Raw genomic sequence first — 20011 nt, 5'->3', positions numbered from 1 at the left:
ATATTTGGGCTCTGCTGGACTATATGGTGGTTAAAAAACAAACAAACAAACAACACTTGTTTATGAGTTAGAGAAGTAAAAAAGGAATATTAGCAAATGTGGCTCACTGATTATTTCATGATGCTTCTGGAGAAGTTAAAAAGAGCTTTTTGAGATGGAAAATTGCATGTGTAATTTAGTCTCTGCATAGATTGAGAAAAAAGTCTTTTTAAATCGGCAATCATACCTTAAAGCATACTTTATACCATTAATGCATGTAGTTCTTACTTCCCTCAAGTCAGAGCGGTGTCTCAAGTCGTGTCAGCAAATGCCTTAAAAAGTGCCACCTTGGCTGAATAGGTCTTAGGCCTCTCTACAGAGAATGATAATAAAATAGGAAAGAATTGAAGATTTCTTCCCCTAGTGCGAAAGCAGAATTGGGGGGAGGGGGAGTTACGTTTGAACAATGCTTTTCTCACTAACAGAATGATTGGCATTTGGCAGCGAGCCGTCATGGTGTATCTTGACTTTGCTCCTTTGGGAGAGTTTTTAGTACTCTCATCCATAATTTAGACTGGGAATTTACAGTTAAATGCAGTAATCTGCACAGTCAGTGGAGTTCTGCAATGCCAGTATTTAGTTTTAAATAATCTGTTTCTAGCGTGTGTGTTAAGGTTTCTCCCTGAGCCAGGTAACGGCTGTGTAAGAACACATCGCGCATGTAAGAAGTGATTGAAGCTGCGTCAGGAAACACTCGTGTTCTGCCTGTAACTACTGAATATTTCTTTCCTTGCAGAGAAAACCATGAACCAGAACGACTGGGTTTAAACGGCATAGCAGAGACCACAGTAGCCATGGAAGTGACATAACCTCAAACCCGTGTCTCGACCTGCGCTAATGGTGTAGTCGTTTATATTCCAACCGAATGCAAAACACAGCGCTCTGTGGATCACAGAGAACTGAAATGGACCTAAATGGACTATCATTATATCGTGTATTAAGTCGATATATAATGTAAATTTTGTAAAATTGGGAAAATCACTACCTTGTAAAATAGTTTATTTGTATCATCAATATTATTTCTGTTACTTGAATAGTAGATATTCATCATCATGCTTTTGCACTTGAATTTGCAACTGAATGGATTAAAAAATAATTCTTTAATGGGATCATGAGCATGAAATGGGATCCTGCATCACTTGTTTTAACTATTTATTTTGCCATGTTTACATTTTGTATCTTGTACAAATAAATCCAACTTTGTGTCTAAAAAAAAAAGTTAAAGATTCATAGCTAGGAAACAAAATTCTTGTAATTTTTTTCTAAAGGAAATGTAAAGTTTTCACTTGGTTCATTTTGTTTCACAATTTGACTAGATGGACTTTTTGGTAAATACTTTAGTGGCATTTCACTGTCAAATATGAAGTTCAAGGCAAAATAGTATTTTCTATTACTGTGCAGGGGAAAGGGATGGATCGATACATGCAAATTTAATGTAGTAACTCACTTTTCCATATATTTTGAATGTATATTTCTATTTATAATACCAGTTTATAAAAAATAATTACACAGGAAAAAATACTGACTAGGAAAATTATGCATCTAGCACATATAAAATTGTGCGGATATGAGAAAATTTTCAACTGATCACACTTTATCTGAAGACTGCATATTTTAACCGGCTTTAAAACTGTAACACACCACATAAAGGATATTTTACCAGGTATGTATTGCATTATATATCATTGCAATAATTAATTATTGGATGTCTAGATATCGAGCCATCCCAGGTGGTGGGGGGGAGGGAGGGTTGTGGCAAGATTGTCTTTTCAATTTTGGAGAGTTTTCCTGTGGCTACAAGGCAAGTAACGGGTTGGAAAAAGTCTGACTGTAAGCGTTGGACACCTTCGTAGTGTAGTGTTTTAGTGACTTTTTTTATACGGTTCTTGTAAATTAGATACGTGTAGTGGTGTTTCAGAATGTTTGTTTATGCACTAGTTCAGACAACTTTCCCTGTTACTTGTTCTTGATAAGTGAAAACTGCAGGGAAATAAAAATACATATCAAAACATGGACATGTTGCATACGTGTTTATTTCGCAGTGTGCAGGCAATGCGAGGGTCAGTTTGAGGGGCTCTCGGTGGGCTCTGGATGGTTGTGACCAAAGCATGTGCACATTTTTCCCAAAAGGTTTCAGTTTATGTGATGATTTCCTGTGCTTGCGGTGTGCGGTAGGGGAGGGATGGTCCGGGAGTTGGGACCCGAGACCTGGGGATAATCAGGACGAGACAGTTTTTCCTTGTATTGCTAGAGAGACTTCAGGTATTACTTTGGGTGAATAATTCGAATTTTCTGCTGTTGGGTGCTCCACCTGTAATTTGGATACCGTTTCTGTATTTCTTATGAATCATAGAATCATTGAGGTTGGCAGGAACCTTGGGACGTTGTCTAGTCCAGCCCCAGCTGCTCCCCAGAGAAAGTCAAGATTCAATTTGCCTCTATGTCATGCAGTGTATTTTTCCTCTCGGCTTTTTATATAAAGAGCTATTTTTATTCTAAGTTGTGTTTAACGTGTTTTATCTTACGTTCTGGAAGTTGAAAGTTCTGACAGTTAAAAACACTTGCAGAGCTTTAAATACTGGGAGCTTGTCAGCAACTCGGATGTCTAAAATTAACTGCTTTTTGCTGAACTGAAGCTTTATTTCTGTTCACTATGAAGTCTGCCAGGAGAGGTGGTGATAAATGATACCTGTGGAGAACAGTCGAAAAGAACCCAGGACATTTCTGTTGTCACTGCCTTGGTCAGGAGAGGCAGGGTTGGGGGTTACATAGTAATAATAATAATAAGATACAGAAATATTTAAAGAAAAAAAGTAAAAGGCAGGGAGTATAGTTGGGAAGTCTGCTTTCTCTTGATAGTGGTATGCAGCGGGGGATGCCAATGAACTGAATTACGTTTGTGCGCTGTATCAGAAGTTTGTGTTGAGGATATGACATACTTCTTTTTTGATTCCCTTATTTGAACACCATGCGTATCTGCAGTGTGATGTGAATAGGGATTCTGGGTGTATTACCTATGAGGGAATGTTGTTCAGGTAAGATTTTTGAATGTGGCTTATCTACAGCAATTTGTATTGGACTTCAAGTGTAATGTGCAGTTTTCCCTTAAATGTCAGATACTAGAAAATGATTCTTTTTCTAATAATGTTTCTGTAACTTATTTAATCTGTGGATTGACTGGAGTTTTGGTATGTGTTTAATTGCAGGCATCTAAGTCTGCTGTGGGGCCTTTCCTCCCCTTTCCAAACATCTAAACAATATCCTCTTGCGTTTGCAGAGCTGTCCCTGTTCTTTAATCCTCTACGATACGCTGTGTGTGGGGGTTTTTTCCCTTACAAACAAGAACACAGTTACTCGGTTGCTGCAGCCCTTTGCGATTTTCCTGAGGCTCTGAGATTCCACTTCCTTCCCTGAGAGTGCATTTTCCTCTACTACCTCCTACTCCTTGGCAGAGAAGAGCAGAAATGTTTCCCATTTCCCTGTTACAGTAATCGTGATTTTTGAAGCGGAATCCTCGGACAGTGCAGCCTACCAGGAGGCGACTGATTCACCCTGAAGTGGACTCGGCAGCGTGCTCGCAGCTCGTCAGCCTTCCTCCTGGTTTCCAGTGCAGGAAGCGCTGCTCAGCCCTGGAAAATTAGTGTCCTGGTAGAAATTCGTGTCTTTGAACGGGAAAGCTCTGAATGCTACAGCAAACTATACATATCATATCTAGAACTCTTTATACAGGATTGTCATCTCAACAGGCTTCCTGGATTTGACTTCAGAGAAACGGTTTCAAATCTCACTTTTGTATTTCTTCTACTTTTAGATTTTGCAGTCTTCATACTTCTTCTTAGAAGGATGGTGAATAACCTTCATAACTTAAAGCATGTCTTCACAGAAAACTGCTGCCTGGGCAAGAAGAGAAAAGGGAAGACGTCTCTAACGGGGAGAGGAAATGTTTCCTGTGCAGCGGTAGAGCCAGGCAACAGGAGTTGGGTTAGCTATGAAGATCCAAGTGTTTACATCTGGACAAAGGCACATGGAAGATAATTGTTTCTCCTCTGAGCTAACCAGCTAATGATGTGGAAAACGTTGGATACGGGCAATTGCTGTCTGTGAGCCAGAGCCACGGCGGGTCAGCTGAATCCCCCAGGGAAGCCGTGCGGACCGATCCACATGGAGACAGCGGTGTGCTGGCGTGTGGAGCCGTGGTGTGGAACCACCTCCACTCGGGAGGCTGCCTCGAGCCGGCAGCTGCTCGGAAGGCGATTTCTTGGGGGAAGAACAAGCAGTTCAGGGTAAGGGCAGCGCTACTTGAAGCCGGGGCACGTTGTGCACTGGGAGATGGTAGAGACGGGGTAGGTGGGGAACGATGCGGGGAGCAGATCCACGCTGAGGGCTGTTGTGCTTCCCAGCATGTCCTGCCGTAACTGTGTAACCCGGAGTTTTCCACTTGGGAAGCCTGTTGCTTGTCTTCCAACAGGGGTCACATTCCAGATGCACTGCTACGTTGTTCTAGCCTGCATGGAAAACATCCTTCCAGCTGTCTGTAGAGTGCCTAAGTGCATCTGCAGCAGCATTTCTCCTGTAGGCCAGTGAGAATGTGTGAGGATAGCGCATGTATGGAACGGGAATATATTTGGGTAATTTTCTTTACAAAGCTTTACCTAAATGGCCAGAAGGAGAATGTAAAGATGCACTTCTGAGAGAACGTACTACTGATTTCATTTCTGTTTGCTGAGAAAGTTCTCTGGCTAAGAGTATGAGTTTGAAGCAGGCTGCTATTCTTACTCATATGTTGCTCTGTTCTTTTAAGCACCTCGCTCACCAAGCGCTGAACTTGAATGCCTTGTCCTCCTGCTAGTGAATACAGAGCCTTCTTAGGGAGCGACTTCAGAGCGCTTTCAGGTGACTTCTGTTTAACTAAGGGAACTGCGTCTTGCATTGTCGCTGACTGCTTAAGGGAAAACCCAGGAATCCCGGCGTCCTTACTTGCAGGAGCCCAACAGCGATGTCTGACGCTAGGTGATGTGAGGTCCTCGTTTGTCCCTAAAGTGGTTTCGTTGCGGGCCGACCTGCTGCCTGGGGTGACGGTCAGTACCCAAGATGACATTCCCTAATGTGAGAATGTTTGTTTCTGGAGCGCCTGTCTGTTGTACAGGAGGAAGAGGGAGTTTCAAGTTCCCTGTTTTCTCCGTGACTTTGCTTGTTGCCGTCACCTAGTGTATATCAAAATCCAGAGTAATGGTTTTTCTCTGTGTGCTTTGGATTTTTTTAGTGGTGTAATCTCAAAAAATTAATGAAGAGCACCCATGCAAGTTACATTTTACGATTAATTTAACCCCATTTAATCACAATCTGTATTGTCACCCAGTAGTTACAATTTAACGAAAAAAAAAGTAGTTGGAATAGGACTAAAATCTGAAAACTAAAAGGGAATAACTGTGGAGCAACTGAACTGCCTCCTGAACATGGGCTACTCCTCAGTGGTTTTGTCCAGTCCTTTCTCTGAACACCAGCATCATCTGCTTGCTCCATAGGTAGCAGTGTTGAAAGCGGTGGGCCCTGTACCGACCGCGAAAATCATCTAGCGCAACCCAGCGTCCCTCCCCAGTCTGAGGGCAAGTGGACGTGCAGCCAGGAAGAGGCACGGTGGCCCCAAATCTCCCGCGCAGAAAAGCTGAGAGACGCCTCGAGCCCTGCCGCTGTGCCAGAACTGCCTTTCCCCCGCGCCCCGGTTACGCTGCTTTTTTTCCCCCTGAAGTTACCATTGTTTCTGTGACTAAGAGTGGGAAAATGTGTTTAGTCCCATCTGGCTTCAATCCATTACACACTGATTCAGCTCCAATACAAATGTAATTACGCAGGGAGGAGAATGTAGAAAGATCAATCGGAGAGCAAGGGGCAGAAGAAGGAGGGAGGCAATTAAATAAGGCTATACCGTAGCAGGTAAGAGAAAATTGGTACCAACAGATATATCAGCCTAAATCCTTCAGTCTGACAGGAGTACGCAACCGCTTCCTTACATTTCTGACAGGTAAAATGAAAAGACTCTGACCGCAGCGCTGTATCCTGGCAAGCCTTTGCCTATTCAGGAATGTCTGTAAAAACAAGCCGGTCCCGTGCCCCTCGGCTGTCGAACCCTCCTAAGGATAGCGGGAAGAAGTGAACGGGGCAGGAGGTGACCGACTGGCCCAGGCTAGGCGCAATTAACAGCTACGCCTGCAAAACCTCGGCAGTGGCTCAGACTGAATTTTGGTGGAGACGCAAGGCCCCGTCTCGGCGACGTAGCCCTGCGTGCGGGGACAGGCTGGTGGCAGCCCGGTGCTCGCTGCTGACGCCTCGCTGCCTCTTCCTCGGTTAACGCTGTTCCATCGAACCCTGCCCTGGGGATCGAGTCGTGCTTAAAATACCATCCTTGCCCGTCTCCCGGAGGATGGTTGGACTAGGCTAGTCATCCTGGTTGGAAATCGCCGGCTGGAAGTGACACCAGAAGGTGGCATCAGCTGCCTGGAATGCTGTTTAACGCCTGCTGGCCCTTCCTCCAGAAAGGCGGGGGTCTGGGCACGCACTGGGGAATTCCGCGCGGAGGCTTTGTGTTGCGGGGTTGGGTATTTTTTTGGTGGGTTCGGGCTTTTTTGTTCGGTTGGTCGGGATTTTTAAGATTGCTTTATAGCTTCCTATAGCTAAGGAAGACATTTCCCCCCGACCTGTTTAGAATCCTTTTATTTGGGTTGAAAGGAAATGGTTTGTAACTTGGAAAAATACTTTTGAGTATTGAATAATCAACTAAAACATTTTGCTCTTTTATACAAAGTAGTAAAAATCGATTTATTTGTTTTTAGCAAACCCATTTTTTTCATAGGTGGGTTAGCACAATATATATGACTTTGCATAACGTGAATAATTTATATGAAGACTGAGATTTATGTGTGTTCTTCACATACATTATCTATATCCTTTAAGCATACATTGTAGTGTTTGCAGATCAGAAACAGTGGCTGCTCCTAACCCCCTGCTAGCACGGCCCAAGCGTTTTCTGCTGGAGTACCGCGTGACTGGCAGCACGCTCTTTCCAAACTTTCTGTGGAGGTGTGCGAAAGGAACCCCCGTGGCGCCGATCGCCAGAGACCCCGTTACCTGTCCGACCAAAGGAGACGTGCCTTCCCGGATAATCACCGTGGGCGACCGAGGGTGTCGGGTGTACAGATCCTATACATCTTGCTATTAATTTTTTTCCTTTGCCTGGACAAATGGTCTTGCAGCCCAGTCTCTCCCGAACTATAAATCCGTCTCCTTGCCTTTGGTGATGCAGGGGTATGGAGATTGGGTTGTTTCTGTATCTCAGTTCCTCCTAGCTGCCTTCTCAGCACTCTTTAGCTCATTTTGTTGCCTATTCTTCAGTCTTTGGCTTCCTTATTTATTGATTTTTATTCCTGCCAAACACTTTGTGTTCTGGCTTTGTAAACATTTCCCCGGATGCACTCCTAGCAGTGAGTGTCTTCTGGTGTCTGTGGGACATTAACTATCTGACGTTTAAAATCACTTTTTGTCTCGGGGATCCCAACCCTTTTGGTACCTCCTGCAAGAAATCCTTTTCCACCGCTTTACCCAGAGACGTTTCTCAGCGCTGATGGCACAGGCGTAACATCAAATTTCATCTCGATGGCCATTGCTGAGACACCAGGATCAATGCAGTCTTCATTAAAGCTGCTCTCCCTGCTGCTAAGTTACGCCCCTGGCTAGTGCTGATGTCTGTCTGTGGCACTGAATTGTTAAAGGCAGCAGAAATTCAACCTTGTTGTTCTTTTTTCTTTTTCCTCCTGAAGCTCTTTCCCAAATCCAAAGCTCATTCCCAGAGCCCAGGAGCAATGAAAGGAAGCGGCGTTCTTTTGGCTCTGTGGCTAGGAAATTGGATTTTCGCTTCTGAAACGCTCGGGTGTCTGTTCCCGTGTTTCTGTGGGAGCACCTCTCTATCAGAATCCACACTCTGCTGTCGGCAGGAACCTCTGCCACATGCCCCCTGCTCGGTTTGCCCGCAGCCTCAACAGCTCGGCCGCATCAGCGCTCATCTGCAGAGAAGTGACGTCTTGTGGTGTTCTTGTGGCCGTCCCCCTTGGTCCCAGTCGTCGAGGAGGGGATTCGTTACCCCGTTTGGAGGTCTGTGACATCCCGGGCTGTTCAGTGAACTGTCCCAGCTGAGGCTGGCTCAGCTTGGGGATTCCTTCAGGAGCAGTCAGAACTGGCTGTCAAACCACACCTTATCTTAGCATCCAGCTGGAGAACTGGCCCCACAGGTGTGGGAAAATGAGATGACACCAAGGTTGGCTTTCTTTTGCTTTTTTTAACTTCTCACATTCTGGTGTATTGTAGCTCGATAATGCCAAGCAGAGTATAACCGTAGTGGTGTCTCCTCTAAGTACACAATCTGAAACAAGCCATGGCTTCAGGAATGGAAGACATTAATAATGCTAATGCTTAAGGCTATAGCAGCAGAGCACGACTGCTTTTCTGCATCTTGATTGTTTTGCGTGAAGCAGTTTCCCAATAAACTCTAAATCGCACCTTCCGTCAGGCATCCAGAGCAGCCTGGAAGCAGCTCACAAGCTCGAGGAGGTTCCGATCGCTCCTGAATCTGGCTGAAAACAACCATTCCCACTAGGCTGCTGAACTCAGTAATCTGGTAACAAGTAGTAAAAACAGCAGCTCTGGGACAACAGGGTATTGTCTACAATACAGACAATGCAGTATTGTTCACGATAAAATTGCAAAGAAAAGATGGCTCTTTGCGTTCTTGCCGATTGCAGATTATACCTATGCTAATTGGAAAATAGAGAATTGCTCCAAAATGAGCTCTTGATAACGGAGAAAAATAAGGATTAATTCATCGGACGATTGTCTTTCATGACTAAGCCCCTACTTGTCATGACTAAAGAATTTGCTGTTCAGGGTAAAAGCTTGAAACAGAAGAGAAATCAAAAGGCTAGATAATTGGTGATCCATGGGAGTAAATCACATTATGTAATAATGTCTTATCACATGCTGCACATTGCTAACTCCCCCTGATGTAATTGCTTTTAGAGGGCCATGAGAGCCTGTGTAACTACCCTGCTCTTCTCGTGTCCACACCAGGCGCTGAGGACAACCGCTGTGGCTAGAAGAAAGGGAAATCAGTGCAGAACTGCCCATGAGCGGGCCGCTCCCATCTTAATTGTAATTTAATGAAGCCAGGGCTCTGTTCTTTGGAGGAAACTCGCTTCAGGAGTTGCTCAAGTCAGGGGAACGTCTACTGCTTCTTTCCAGATGCCAACAGCTGTTGCGCACATCCTCAAAGTGGTCTAACTCCTTGCAGCGAGCAAATGATGGAGGAGGAGAGGACCTGTGGAGCATCAGCCAGCTTCGATCTGGTGCTGCGAACTGGGTGGGGGCAGGAGGGCAAGTTGGGGGTATTTTGACCAGGTAAGGAAGCAAGGTTGCCATGCCCCATGTCAGAGAGCGGAGGAGGAGGAAGAGGAGGAGAGCACCCCTGAAGCGCAGGAACGGGCTGCAGCCGCTGTTTTTCCCAGATGCTGATTCACCGACTGCTTCGTGACAAAACTGCTGGTAAATTGAACAAGGTCAAAGCATCTGGCGGAGACACCGCTGTCCCTGCTTTTCCCTTCAGATGAGAGCAATGCAACGGCGGCGAGCGCGGGTCTCCTGTGTCCCCCCATTATGTTCCCTGGGAGAGCAGCGGGAGGCCTCGTCCACAACAGAGCGGGGAAAACGCCACACCTGCGCCCCGTGGTGCGGTTTTTGTTCGACACACAAAGCCGCCCACGCTTAATTACTGTTAATTACCCTTACATTACCGAGGGTGACGAGCGGAGTCGGGTGGGGGATGCTCTCCCTCCCGCCCTTTTGGGGCTGTGGAGGTAAGGGGCCGTTGAGGGGCCGCTGAGGGGATGGCGTTGAGATAAGGGGGGGGGGGGGGGACTGCTGAGGGGCCGCTGAGGGGGTGCCCTTGAGGAGCCCCTGGGGGGGGGGAGCCGCTCAGGGGCCGCTGAGGGAGGCGGGAAGCCGCTGAGGGGGTGCCCTTGAGGGGCCGTTGATGAAGGGGAGGCCGTTGAGGGGCCGCTGAGGGGATGGCGTTGAGGAGCCCCTGAGGGGAGGGATCCGTTGAGGTAAAAGGGGGGGGCTGCTGAGGAAGGGGAGCCGCTGAGGGGGTGCCCTTGAGGGGCCGTTGATGGAGGGGAGCCGTTGAGGGGCCGCTGAGGGGATGGCGTTGAGGAGCCCCTGAGGGGAAGGAGCCGTTGAGGGGCCGCTGGCCCCGCCGGACTACGCCTCCCGGCAGCCCCCGGGGGCGCGGAGGGGCGGCGGGCCCCGCACCGCCCGCTCTCCCGCCTTCGCTCCCTCCCCGCGCAGCCGCGGCGGGCGGGGGCCGAGGCGCGGCGGCGGCTGCCGAGCGGCTCCCGGCGGCTCCCGGCCCCGCCCGTTCGGCGGCAGCAGGGCCGGTCTGCGGCACCTGCCCGGCGGAGCCCTCCGCTCCCCCGCGGCGCCCGCCCGGCCGAGATGGCGGATCCCGCCGAGTGCAGCATCAAAGTGATGTGCCGGTTCCGGCCCCTCAACGAAGCCGAGATCCTCCGGGGGGACAAATTCATCCCCAAATTCAAGGGCGAGGAGACGGTGGTCATCGGGGTGAGTCCGCCGCGGTCCCTCTCCCTCACACCCACACACCTCCCCACCCCCCCCCCCCCAGCCCGGGCCGGGGGTCCGGCGGCGCTGATGTCATGCCGGTGACTGGGCATGCTCGCCTCCGCCGCGCCCCTGCGGCAGGGCAGCTGGGGGGGGGGGGGGGGGGGGGAGATGGCCTGGGGGTGGGGAGGGGTCCCCGGGGTGGGGGGGCCCGGCGAGGCGAGACAAAGCCGGGGGGAGATGGCCCGGGGTGGGGGGGTCGGGCCCTGGGGGGGCGAGGGGTGCATGCGGTGGGGGGGACACGACACACACACGACGCTGAGTAACCCGGCGTCAAGGGGGGGGTTAATCCTCATTTATGAAAAGAATATTGGTTTGAATAATATCGAGTCACGACCCGCTGGAGGCAAGCGCTGCTGGGGGGTGGGGGGGGCGGTCAGGCGAACAAAGCGTGCGGTCCCCGGGGCTTCCAGCGCGGGTGGGGCTGGGCGGACTGGCTTTGCCCCTTGCTGCGGGCAGGGAACGAGGGGTCGCCTGGGCGATATGTCGCGATCCGTGCCCAAATCCCGACTTTTATTTTAGCAACTTTTTTTTTTTCGTGAAAGTTGCAAAGCAGGTACGGAAAAGCAAAAAAAGAAAGGAAAAAAAAAGATTAGCTAATTCTGGGTATAAACGGGCGACTTGTTTTTCTTAATTTGTTTTTATTGAATGTTTTCTGCCTGGCCGGATTGATTTTCTTTCTCTGGAGGTGAACGTGGTAACCCCCGCAGCCGTCTGGTGACAATGGGACGATGGAATCTGTTCTCAGTCTCAGCATCTTTGGTCAATAAATATTTGGGACGAAAGTGTAACGTTGAAGAAACAAATATCAGCAAATTCCCCTCCTTCCCCTGGAATAAATAAGCCCTCAGACCTGCTAAAAGTAGATTATACATCTACTGTAAACCCCTTAACAATGTTACCTTTTTAAGAGAGGTAGCGTTTAGAATCCTTTTTTTTCCCCATCTAATGCAACGTGCAAGCGTGTAATGTATCTTTGTCTCCAAAGTATCCGTTGTCTGGGAAAATGGTAACTGTGATGCTTTGAAAAAGGCATTTGTATCTTGCCAGAGAGCAGAGAAGTCCCCCAGTAAAGGTGAGAAGGGAAAATAACAGCAACTGTCAATTTCCTCCGGTGGAAGTTTAAAAAATTAGTTAGGAACTAGAAAAGTGAGTGGGTTTGTTTATAGAAATACATATAAATATTTCCTTTTATGTATATATTCAGTTTGGCAGGATCATTTTGGGGTAGTTATTTGCCATCTTGAAAACCTAGTCAGAAGCTTAGAGTGCGCCTTTGCTTCCTCCTCACCGGGCACAGCACAGGTCTCTCTTGGGCGCACGTTTTAGTCATCCTACCTAGGGAAATGAGTCCTCAAATACAGCTGCTTTCTTCAAAGAGAAACCCTCCAGCTGGGGTTCTGCGGGGATATTGGAGGTTCTGTAAGTGCGAATGGACACACAGGTCTTCCCATATTCTTTGTCCTCTCCATTCGCAGTCCTGAGCTCATTGAGCTTTGATGTAGCTTGATCTGTGGTAGATACCACTGCAGTATGTTAGTAGAGAGTGGTACCAGTTGTGATTATTTACTGGTTTGGAGTGGCTGCTTAGCTCCAATGAATAATGCCTTCAGGGGTGAGGAGTCCCGGTTGTGGTGGAAGGCACTACCTGAATAGACTTTCTTCTAGAAAAGCAGTATTTTAGTCTCCAAAAGCTCTTAGAAACATTACCTAAAGCAAAAATAAACAGGAACCAAGCACTTCTTTTGGGTGTTTTACTACAGCATTTGAAAAACACTGCAATGCAGATTTTATTTTTGGTCCATGAAAGGAACTGGAAAGAAAGGGGTTCTGTTAATAATTTAAAAACCAAATAAAACCACCAGCCCCCCCCCCCCCGAGCAATTCTGTCATCACATAAGAAAAATGAAAATATAAATGATTTAAAGGAGATGTCTATTCTTTTTCTGACTAGTAAGTCTGAAGAAATCGACTTCTCCTTCCCAACAAACAATTGTGGGGAAAATGTTTTCTTTCTGAACCTCCCACTATGGCTTCCCATTATACTGCTCTAGCGCCTTGAGCACATTTTCCAACAAAAATTAAAGATCACGACTCGATGGGATCAGCGGTGAAGGAACTTTAACAACTTAGGCTTGAGTTTCCCCAGGGTATCTTTCACGCCGTGAATAAAGCTGTGTCTCTTCGATGCCTGTGGTCACGCGGTTCAGAGCTCTTTGTCAGGGAAATCCCAGGGCAGTGTCCTAACTCTGTTCAAACCAGTTAAACCCCGCGGAGCTGGGATTTGACCCAGTGTCTTATATTCTGGCCTCTTCCATCCATCTTCATGTGCTTTGCACATGCAGCACAGTGAAGTATAGAAGGTAAAAATGTCTTGCCTTAACTTTTGCTTTGGTGGGAACAGAGAAAACCCACTGCATTTTGATTCTACTTTAAAGTTGTAAATATGAAAGCCTTGAGATATATCTCATCTTTAACCGTGGCAGGGAAAGGCGGCGGTGGTAAATCCCTCGCTTTCCTTTGCGGTTAGCTACCCCACAGTCTCACCAGACTGCAGCTCCATTTTACATTCCCGCTCCTCTGCAACCTCAAGGTGACTCTCCGATTGATCGTGTTGGCTGACGTACCTAAAAATGTATTTTTCTAGCTGGCTTGCTGCTTACAGTCTTGCCGGCGAGCTTTGCTGTAGTAGGCGACTGAGGCGGTCTTCTGGCGTGTGGTTTCTTCGTGCTCCCCCCCCCCCCCATTCCTCCAAGTGCTTTTATTCCCGAGAACCTGCAAAGGAAGGGTGCAGAGAGGCTCAGCGCCTGCTGGGGACCTCCCCGGGAGGATACTTTTCTGGTTTAGGTTTATGGGGGAGAGTACTTCCAGCCCTGCTCCCCCTCCCCTGCTGTAAAATATTGGGGAATTCAGTTGTGAAGGAGACAGTATTTTCACCTCCTGTTCCTGTTAGGTTGAGAGAGACTGCTTCCCTTTTAGTGCAGGGCTGATCTGAAACTGATTTTTTCAAGCGAATATCTCCTGTTGAGAAGGCAGAACGTCTAAAAAGAATCTTTCTAGCCAGCTCGAAAAAAAACCTCATGTTGCTATTACCAGAAAGAGGATAAAAGACTCTTCATTCTGGTTGTCAGCTGCTGTTGGAGCTGCAGCGTGAGGGGATGCGTAAAGCCCGGCTTACAGGAGCTGCTGAGCGCTGCGGTTCCGTGCTGAGCGCTCGGTGTCCGGCGGGCAGCGCAGAGCCTTCCCCAGCCCCTCGCTGCCAGCATGGGGGGCTTCAGCACAGCTCTCTGCTGGCCTGTGGGGAGACCTGGGGTGGGGAAACGGGGGAGTCCCCGCGGGATCACGCTTTCCTCGCATGGGGGGAAGATCCTGCTGCTTCATCCGCGACGCATTCCATGTAGCTAACCGTCGTGCCTAAAGCCAACCAAAAATATCACCGCCTGATACCGCGCTGCTGTGCGGTGGTTTGCAGTGTCCTATTCCCCGAGGTAAAAGAAAACAAAAATTGATGGCGGATTCCTTTGCAGCGGGTGGGGTGAGGTCTGAGCAGGGTTTGTTGTTTTTTTTTTTCCACGCTTTCTGCTGTAGGTACTGTTTGGAATGTGGTCTTGTGGAGAGGTGCTCACTTATTTCCATCCCGAGAATATTTGGCTGTGTTTTACCTTTTGTTTCCTGTATGCCAGTGAAGTCTGAAGAATTTGTACTAATGAGAAGAAGTCGTGCTCGGAAGTCCCTCCTGTACGGAGATCTCTGTAGGCTGTTAAACACTTGTCACTCTGTGGTTAAGAGACACCTAAAAAACCCCAAACCCTGGGATGATAGATGGATGACTAGTTGGAAAAAAAAGTAAAAATCCCCCGTGTGCTGCCTGTCTGTTTTCATGGGGTGTGGTACACTGTGCTTCTAACAAAAGCCAAGCATCCATCGCTGCCTTGAAACGCGCAGCAGCTCTGCTTACGGAGGGCTTGTTCATGCTGCATCTCTAAATAGCTTTTATAGAAAGCTCGTGCTGGTTTGATGTAGCATGTGAAGCGAGGTGGGACTTGGTGTAAAATACGTCAGTGGATACGCAGCGTGCCGTTGTCCTAGCAGAAGGCTTCGTCTGGGAACCCAGTGCTGGCTTTGTCTCCCAGCGTCTTCGATGTGTTTTCCAGCTCTGCTCAACTCTTCCGTTCCAGGGAAGACTGAGCAAGTTTTGTACAGAAGCTTTTGGGAAGGACTCTTGTGAGACGCGGGTAGCTGACATAGCAAAGCGCGACGTTTGTATGGCATTGACGGTGTCTGAAGGCACCGAGAGCTGACAAACACCTTTGTGGGAGCTGTTGCTTTCAAAGTGTTGCTAATCCTCCTACACCCCAAGATTTTCCTGCACCCTGACATAAGCTGCAAACGGCTCTAACCTGCTGCGTTTTCCTGTTTTGCGGGTGAGATGAACCGCGATGTGCTGTGCTCGTTCCCCGGTGGCTTTGGGCTATGTTGCTTTCAGGTCAGACTATTTCCAGAGCAGCAGAAGCACAAGACTGACAGATCTGGCACTGGCTTTTTTTGGGTGGTTTCTCTCAGTAGCGTAAGCCAGGAGGTATCTTGGGAAGGAGCAGAAGCCTGTAGATCATAGCACGTTGCTCTTCTTTTGGGAAGGAACAAAGGCAAGATGATTCCGCTGGATCCGGGTGGCTTTCCGGTGCCTCGCAGAAGAAATTACTTGATTTACTGAAGAGCTGCTGTGGTAGCCGTTCAGGGAGCTGCACTCCTGCTTGACTTTCAAGGAGAGTGGTTGTTTTCCGAGGGCGTACCGCTGTGCTTCACACTGATTTTCAGACGCTTGTGTAGAAGGTTAAAGTCATGGGACAGATGAGATGACCGTCAGAGTAGTTTTATGGTTCTGTTTTTACAGTGTGTTGGCTAAAGAATGAAACTGTTCTGGATCTGATTACCAAGAAGTACAATACATTTATTTCTTGACACAGTGATACTTCCATAAAGCACAGAAGCAAATGTCATGTACAATATTACTCTTGCGTAATGTAAGTCAGTGGAAAAAAACCCTGTCTCAATCGGGTCTTGCAAAAAAGTCTCCAAGCTTCTCCAAGCCCTGGACATTCTCCTCCTCCACCTCCAGCCTTTGCATCTGTCCAGTCCCATAACCTGGGCTGGTGGGTGCGGGATGAGGAGGCAGCTTTCCTAAGGAACCGCTCCGGGTTTGCGGGGCCATTTGGCACACGCGGAGCTTCGAAACGTGACGCAGAGCAGAGCGTGGCCGTATGAGCAATGCCCTGGGGGTAGCGATGCTCAGGGGGGGCTCCCCGGGCTGCACCGCGGGATGCGCAGCAGCCGATTCCGCTCCCGGGACTCTGCTGGCACCGAACCAGCTTACTAAGACACTCCTGAGACAGAGGTACTTTCCTCAGGTTCAGGTTCAAAGCAAAATTCTCGGCTCGTTAAACACTGCTTGGCACGTTCTTGCAAGATTTAAGCACAGACAGTGGCTTCTGCGGGGACAGGGTGGTCTGGGGGTTTCTGTTTGCTTCTTTTCTGAATCCTCTGCTGTTCGTCTTCTGGAAGGGATATTCTTTCAAGCTTGCCTGTAAGTGCTGAAACGGGGGAAAATTATTCGACAAGGATCAATGGGTGCTTCTTGGGTGAAGTTGTATGTGCTTTATTGTTTTCTAGAAATGTAGTGAGAAATAAGGTGTGCAAATAGCTTCCATTTATTGTTGGTGGTGCTAGAAAGATGATTTACCCAAAATACAAAGCTGCTTATTTTTTCACCAGAGCAATTTCCATCTTGTGTTTCACTGGGGCATTGAAGGCTTTTAAAAATCTTTTTCTAACCCCGTTTGGGTATCTTTCTCCAAAAATACCTTAATCCTGCATGCCTGTCCTGTCAAAAACATAGATTCCTACTTAAAGCTTCGGAACCTAAAGATGATACATTTCAACAAGATAGATTGTCAAAGAACTGGACAATGTAGGCTCGTGCCGCTCTCGGTGTTGTCTTTTTCCCTCAGGCAGCCGCTGCAGGATGCCTTTGGTTTAACCAGAAGGTTTAGGCCATTCGGCATCGGTAGTCGCGTACCTCGTTCCAGCCTGTCGCAGCCTTGGTTTCCCTCCCCTGAGATGCAGGCGTTCGTCACTGCTGGTGGGATTCATTTCTGCGAATGGCTGTGCGGTCTGGTACAGCCCGATTTACCGGGATTTGGGGAAGTCTGGGAGCAGAGTGGGGTTTTTTCTGTATCGTTGGAGATGATTTCTCCTTGAAGCTTCCTGCCCTAAATGAAGGCTTAACGTGCAGTGAGGAAGCTGGTAGGGAGTGATGTGTACTTACATCTCCACATATTGTTTCAGGGCTTCAAACTGTGCTGGAAGAATAAATGCCGTTAAAAAAGATAAAATGAAAGATGAGATGCCACTTACAAGTCTTTGATATTAACATACTTTGTAGTAGTTTTTTTTAAGGGGCGGGGGGATGCTTCAGTAAAAACAATACTTGGGAGGAGAGATTATTTAATTTAGTTTTTCTTGACAATTTTAATGAGACTGCTGACACCCTTGGTATGATCTTTGGTGTCCTTCCTGTTGTCATTTAAAATGACTCACCTTAGGATTTGTTTTCTTCCCAATTTACTGGTTCTGAAATGCCTAATGTGTCTGCAGGCACTAACGTGCATTTCTAACTCTGTAACCAGCACATCGGAGCAAGCTGCAGAGCTGCAACACCTGCAGACCTCACACCTGGCTGTTCTTAAAGGTGGGCTTTTCCTTCTGCTGGGGACAGTGTTGAGTGAAAGTTAAATACCTCGTGTCGTTGGTATTTGTCTGTTCTTTTGTTTGAAGACTTTGGTGCGTATGAGTTGAGCTGTGTTGTTCATTGGTCGTACCGTACGCGTCGGGGAAAGGAGAGTTGTAGGCACGTGTTGGAGAGAGGGCAGTGGCATGGAAGGAACAAATGAACGGGGTGGTCTGTTCTCTGGTTGGAAAAGAAAGGCACAGAATCCAATTTCCACCAGTTAGCTGCCATGGCTTGGGACGGTCTGGTTGCCGATGCGTTTCTTGCTAAGTTCTGGCTGGTTTAGTTGAATACAAGAGTGCATTTGGAATTTGGCGTCAATGTTTTCATCAGAAGATCTCTTCTACACAAGGGGTTTTGTTTGTGGTTTGGTTTTATTTTCTTTTTTTTCTTAGCAGTCTTGCGTACAGGATGTTTTGTGCCTGTTGTTGTTGGGTCCCTTTGAGCTTGACATGTTTTGTGTTAATGTAACCCAACAAGACCAAACACAATTGCCTACCAACCACTTTCAGAGTAATTCAAAGCAAGTTGCATCTTTTATTTGCTTTTGTGTTGCTGCAGCCTTTTAAAACTCAGGGGTCACACCAAGGTGAGGCTCATTCTGAAAAGATATTTACCAGGATACCCAGATGACTTGAAAAACCCCTATCTGTGTGGGCACGAGTCTGGGTTCAGGATCTGCTCCGAATTCTCCCTGTCATGGAGCCCTGGGATGCTGCAGGGTGAGGCAGCAGAGCTCTGCTTTGGCAGCGGGCAGAAAAGTGAAGGGTGTGCAATTCGGAGTGAGCTGCGGGCGGAGAGGCGGAAGGGTGATGTGGAGTTGCTCGGTAATTGCTTGACGCCTTTGACTTGGCTGGAGGGTACACTTTGGTGCTTGTCTGTGTGATGGCTTTGTGAGCTGGGAAAATACCTTTATTCAATTGCACTGGATTTTGGAGCGTGAGAATATTGCACACTTAAAGAAAAGAGAACCTAAACCAGAACCAACACAACAGCAAAAAACCCTTTACCTCAAAATATCCAAAATGGGATCCTTCAGACTCTGAAAGGTGTGGAGTCACAGGCGTGTTATTTCTAATGGATCCTGGTTTTATTCATCTACTGCAAAGAGCCAAGCTGCTTCTATATATTTATGGCCTCTTTGGTTCTTGAATTTTATGGGACGTCCTGGAAGTGCATGTGATTGTTAGCAGATTCCCATTATAGTATCAATAATTGGTCCCGTGACAGCTTCAGAAAATGCACATTTTCAAATTATGAGATGGAGTCTGACTGAGACCAAGAATGTTGGATTTTTTCCCCATGAGAAATGAGTATTCAGAGATAGGATCTTAAATATTTAATAGTAGTCCTCTTAGCTGTCTTTGCTAAAAGCGATTCATTTTTTCAGTGCTCCACTCTCTGCTAAACAAAGTCTTACTCTGCTCCCTAGTTATGATGATGGATAGGAGATGCTCTTGGTTGGCGTAAGAGGCTCTCTTCTGCATCAGGGAGCAGTAGGATTCTTGAAAAACCGCAGTTGCTTTGAAGCTGCTGTTGAACCCCCCTGTTCCGTGGGGAGGATGTGATACTGAAAACCGCATTTTCTTGTGTGTCAAGTGGCCCAAAGGCTTGCAGTGACTTTTGCTGTGCTCCTGAACAATATAGTCCAGCGTTTACTTAGATAATGTTGCCATGACACAGTCTGTTGTATTAGATTGTCCTTGTGGCGGCCTGTGAGGTAAGGAAGACCTCTTATTTTGGGGGGTGAACGCTGACTTTTAAAGTCACATTGGGAATCTGCAGGGAAGTTGAGTCTCTGATACACGAGTCTCATTCTGACTGCTAAATTATTCTCTCCCTTAGCAAAAGATGTGCAGGAGAGCGTTATCTGAATTGGGGTAATGGGGTTAGTGAGTATTTTTAGCAAAGCTGTTAACAGAAGTCGGATTTTGTTGCAGTTGTAATCTCTTTTCTTGACTGTACAGTTCTCCTGAATTGCTTGGATCTCTGTATTTAGGCCGACAGTGAGAAGCGGATAATGCTGCAACTTCTCACAGAGCTGTGAGAATTTATATTGTTCACTTAGTAATAGTCTGTTCCAAAATTCTGCTAAGGAAAGTCGTCTGCCTTTTTGTGAATACGTTGCTCTGCATTACAAATAGCTGAGGAGCAGGAGGATGTGTGTATCTGCGTACGTATCTGTGTGTGTGTTGGACTAGCTGGTGGCATGCGGTGAGGTTCCATCAAGAGGTGCCTGTGGCTCGTTCAGCTGGTGGGTTTGTCTCGCCTGGTTCGCCGTGTACCTGGCAGAATGTGCTGATGGCTCGATCGATGGCGCGTGCCCTTGGAAAGCACCGTGACTTCTCCGACCCTGGGAAGCCACGCTGCTCCGAGGTTTCACTGCTGACGCTCTTGGTAGCTGTTTCAGTTAGACTGCAGGCACAGTTGTCTGCACCCGTACAGCTCGGTCTTCTCCAGCTGCAG

At 47.6% G+C, this 20011-nt stretch overlaps 2 protein-coding genes across 2 annotated transcripts in view; both read left to right on the top strand.

Moving 5' to 3' along the window:
* Nucleotides 1-2052, top strand: part of EPC2 (enhancer of polycomb 2) — a 51641-nt gene extending 49589 nt beyond the window's left edge. The window contains exon 14 of the mRNA XM_075430806.1: nucleotides 776-2052. Coding sequence (XP_075286921.1) covers nucleotides 776-848 — 73 coding nt within the window. The 3' untranslated portion in view covers nucleotides 849-2052. The remainder of the gene's footprint in view (nucleotides 1-775) is intronic.
* Nucleotides 2053-10464: 8412 nt separating this feature from the next.
* The window catches only part of KIF5C (kinesin family member 5C), an 89175-nt gene continuing 79628 nt past the window's right edge, over nucleotides 10465-20011 (top strand). The window contains exon 1 of the mRNA XM_075429984.1: nucleotides 10465-10701. Coding sequence (XP_075286099.1) covers nucleotides 10576-10701 — 126 coding nt within the window. The 5' untranslated portion in view covers nucleotides 10465-10575. The remainder of the gene's footprint in view (nucleotides 10702-20011) is intronic.

Source organism: Opisthocomus hoazin, chromosome 9 (assembly GCF_030867145.1).
Source record: "Opisthocomus hoazin isolate bOpiHoa1 chromosome 9, bOpiHoa1.hap1, whole genome shotgun sequence".
Lineage (NCBI taxonomy): Eukaryota > Metazoa > Chordata > Aves > Opisthocomiformes > Opisthocomidae > Opisthocomus > Opisthocomus hoazin.
Note: the sequence above shows the minus strand (reverse complement) of the source record. Positions and strands in the feature narration are given on the sequence as shown.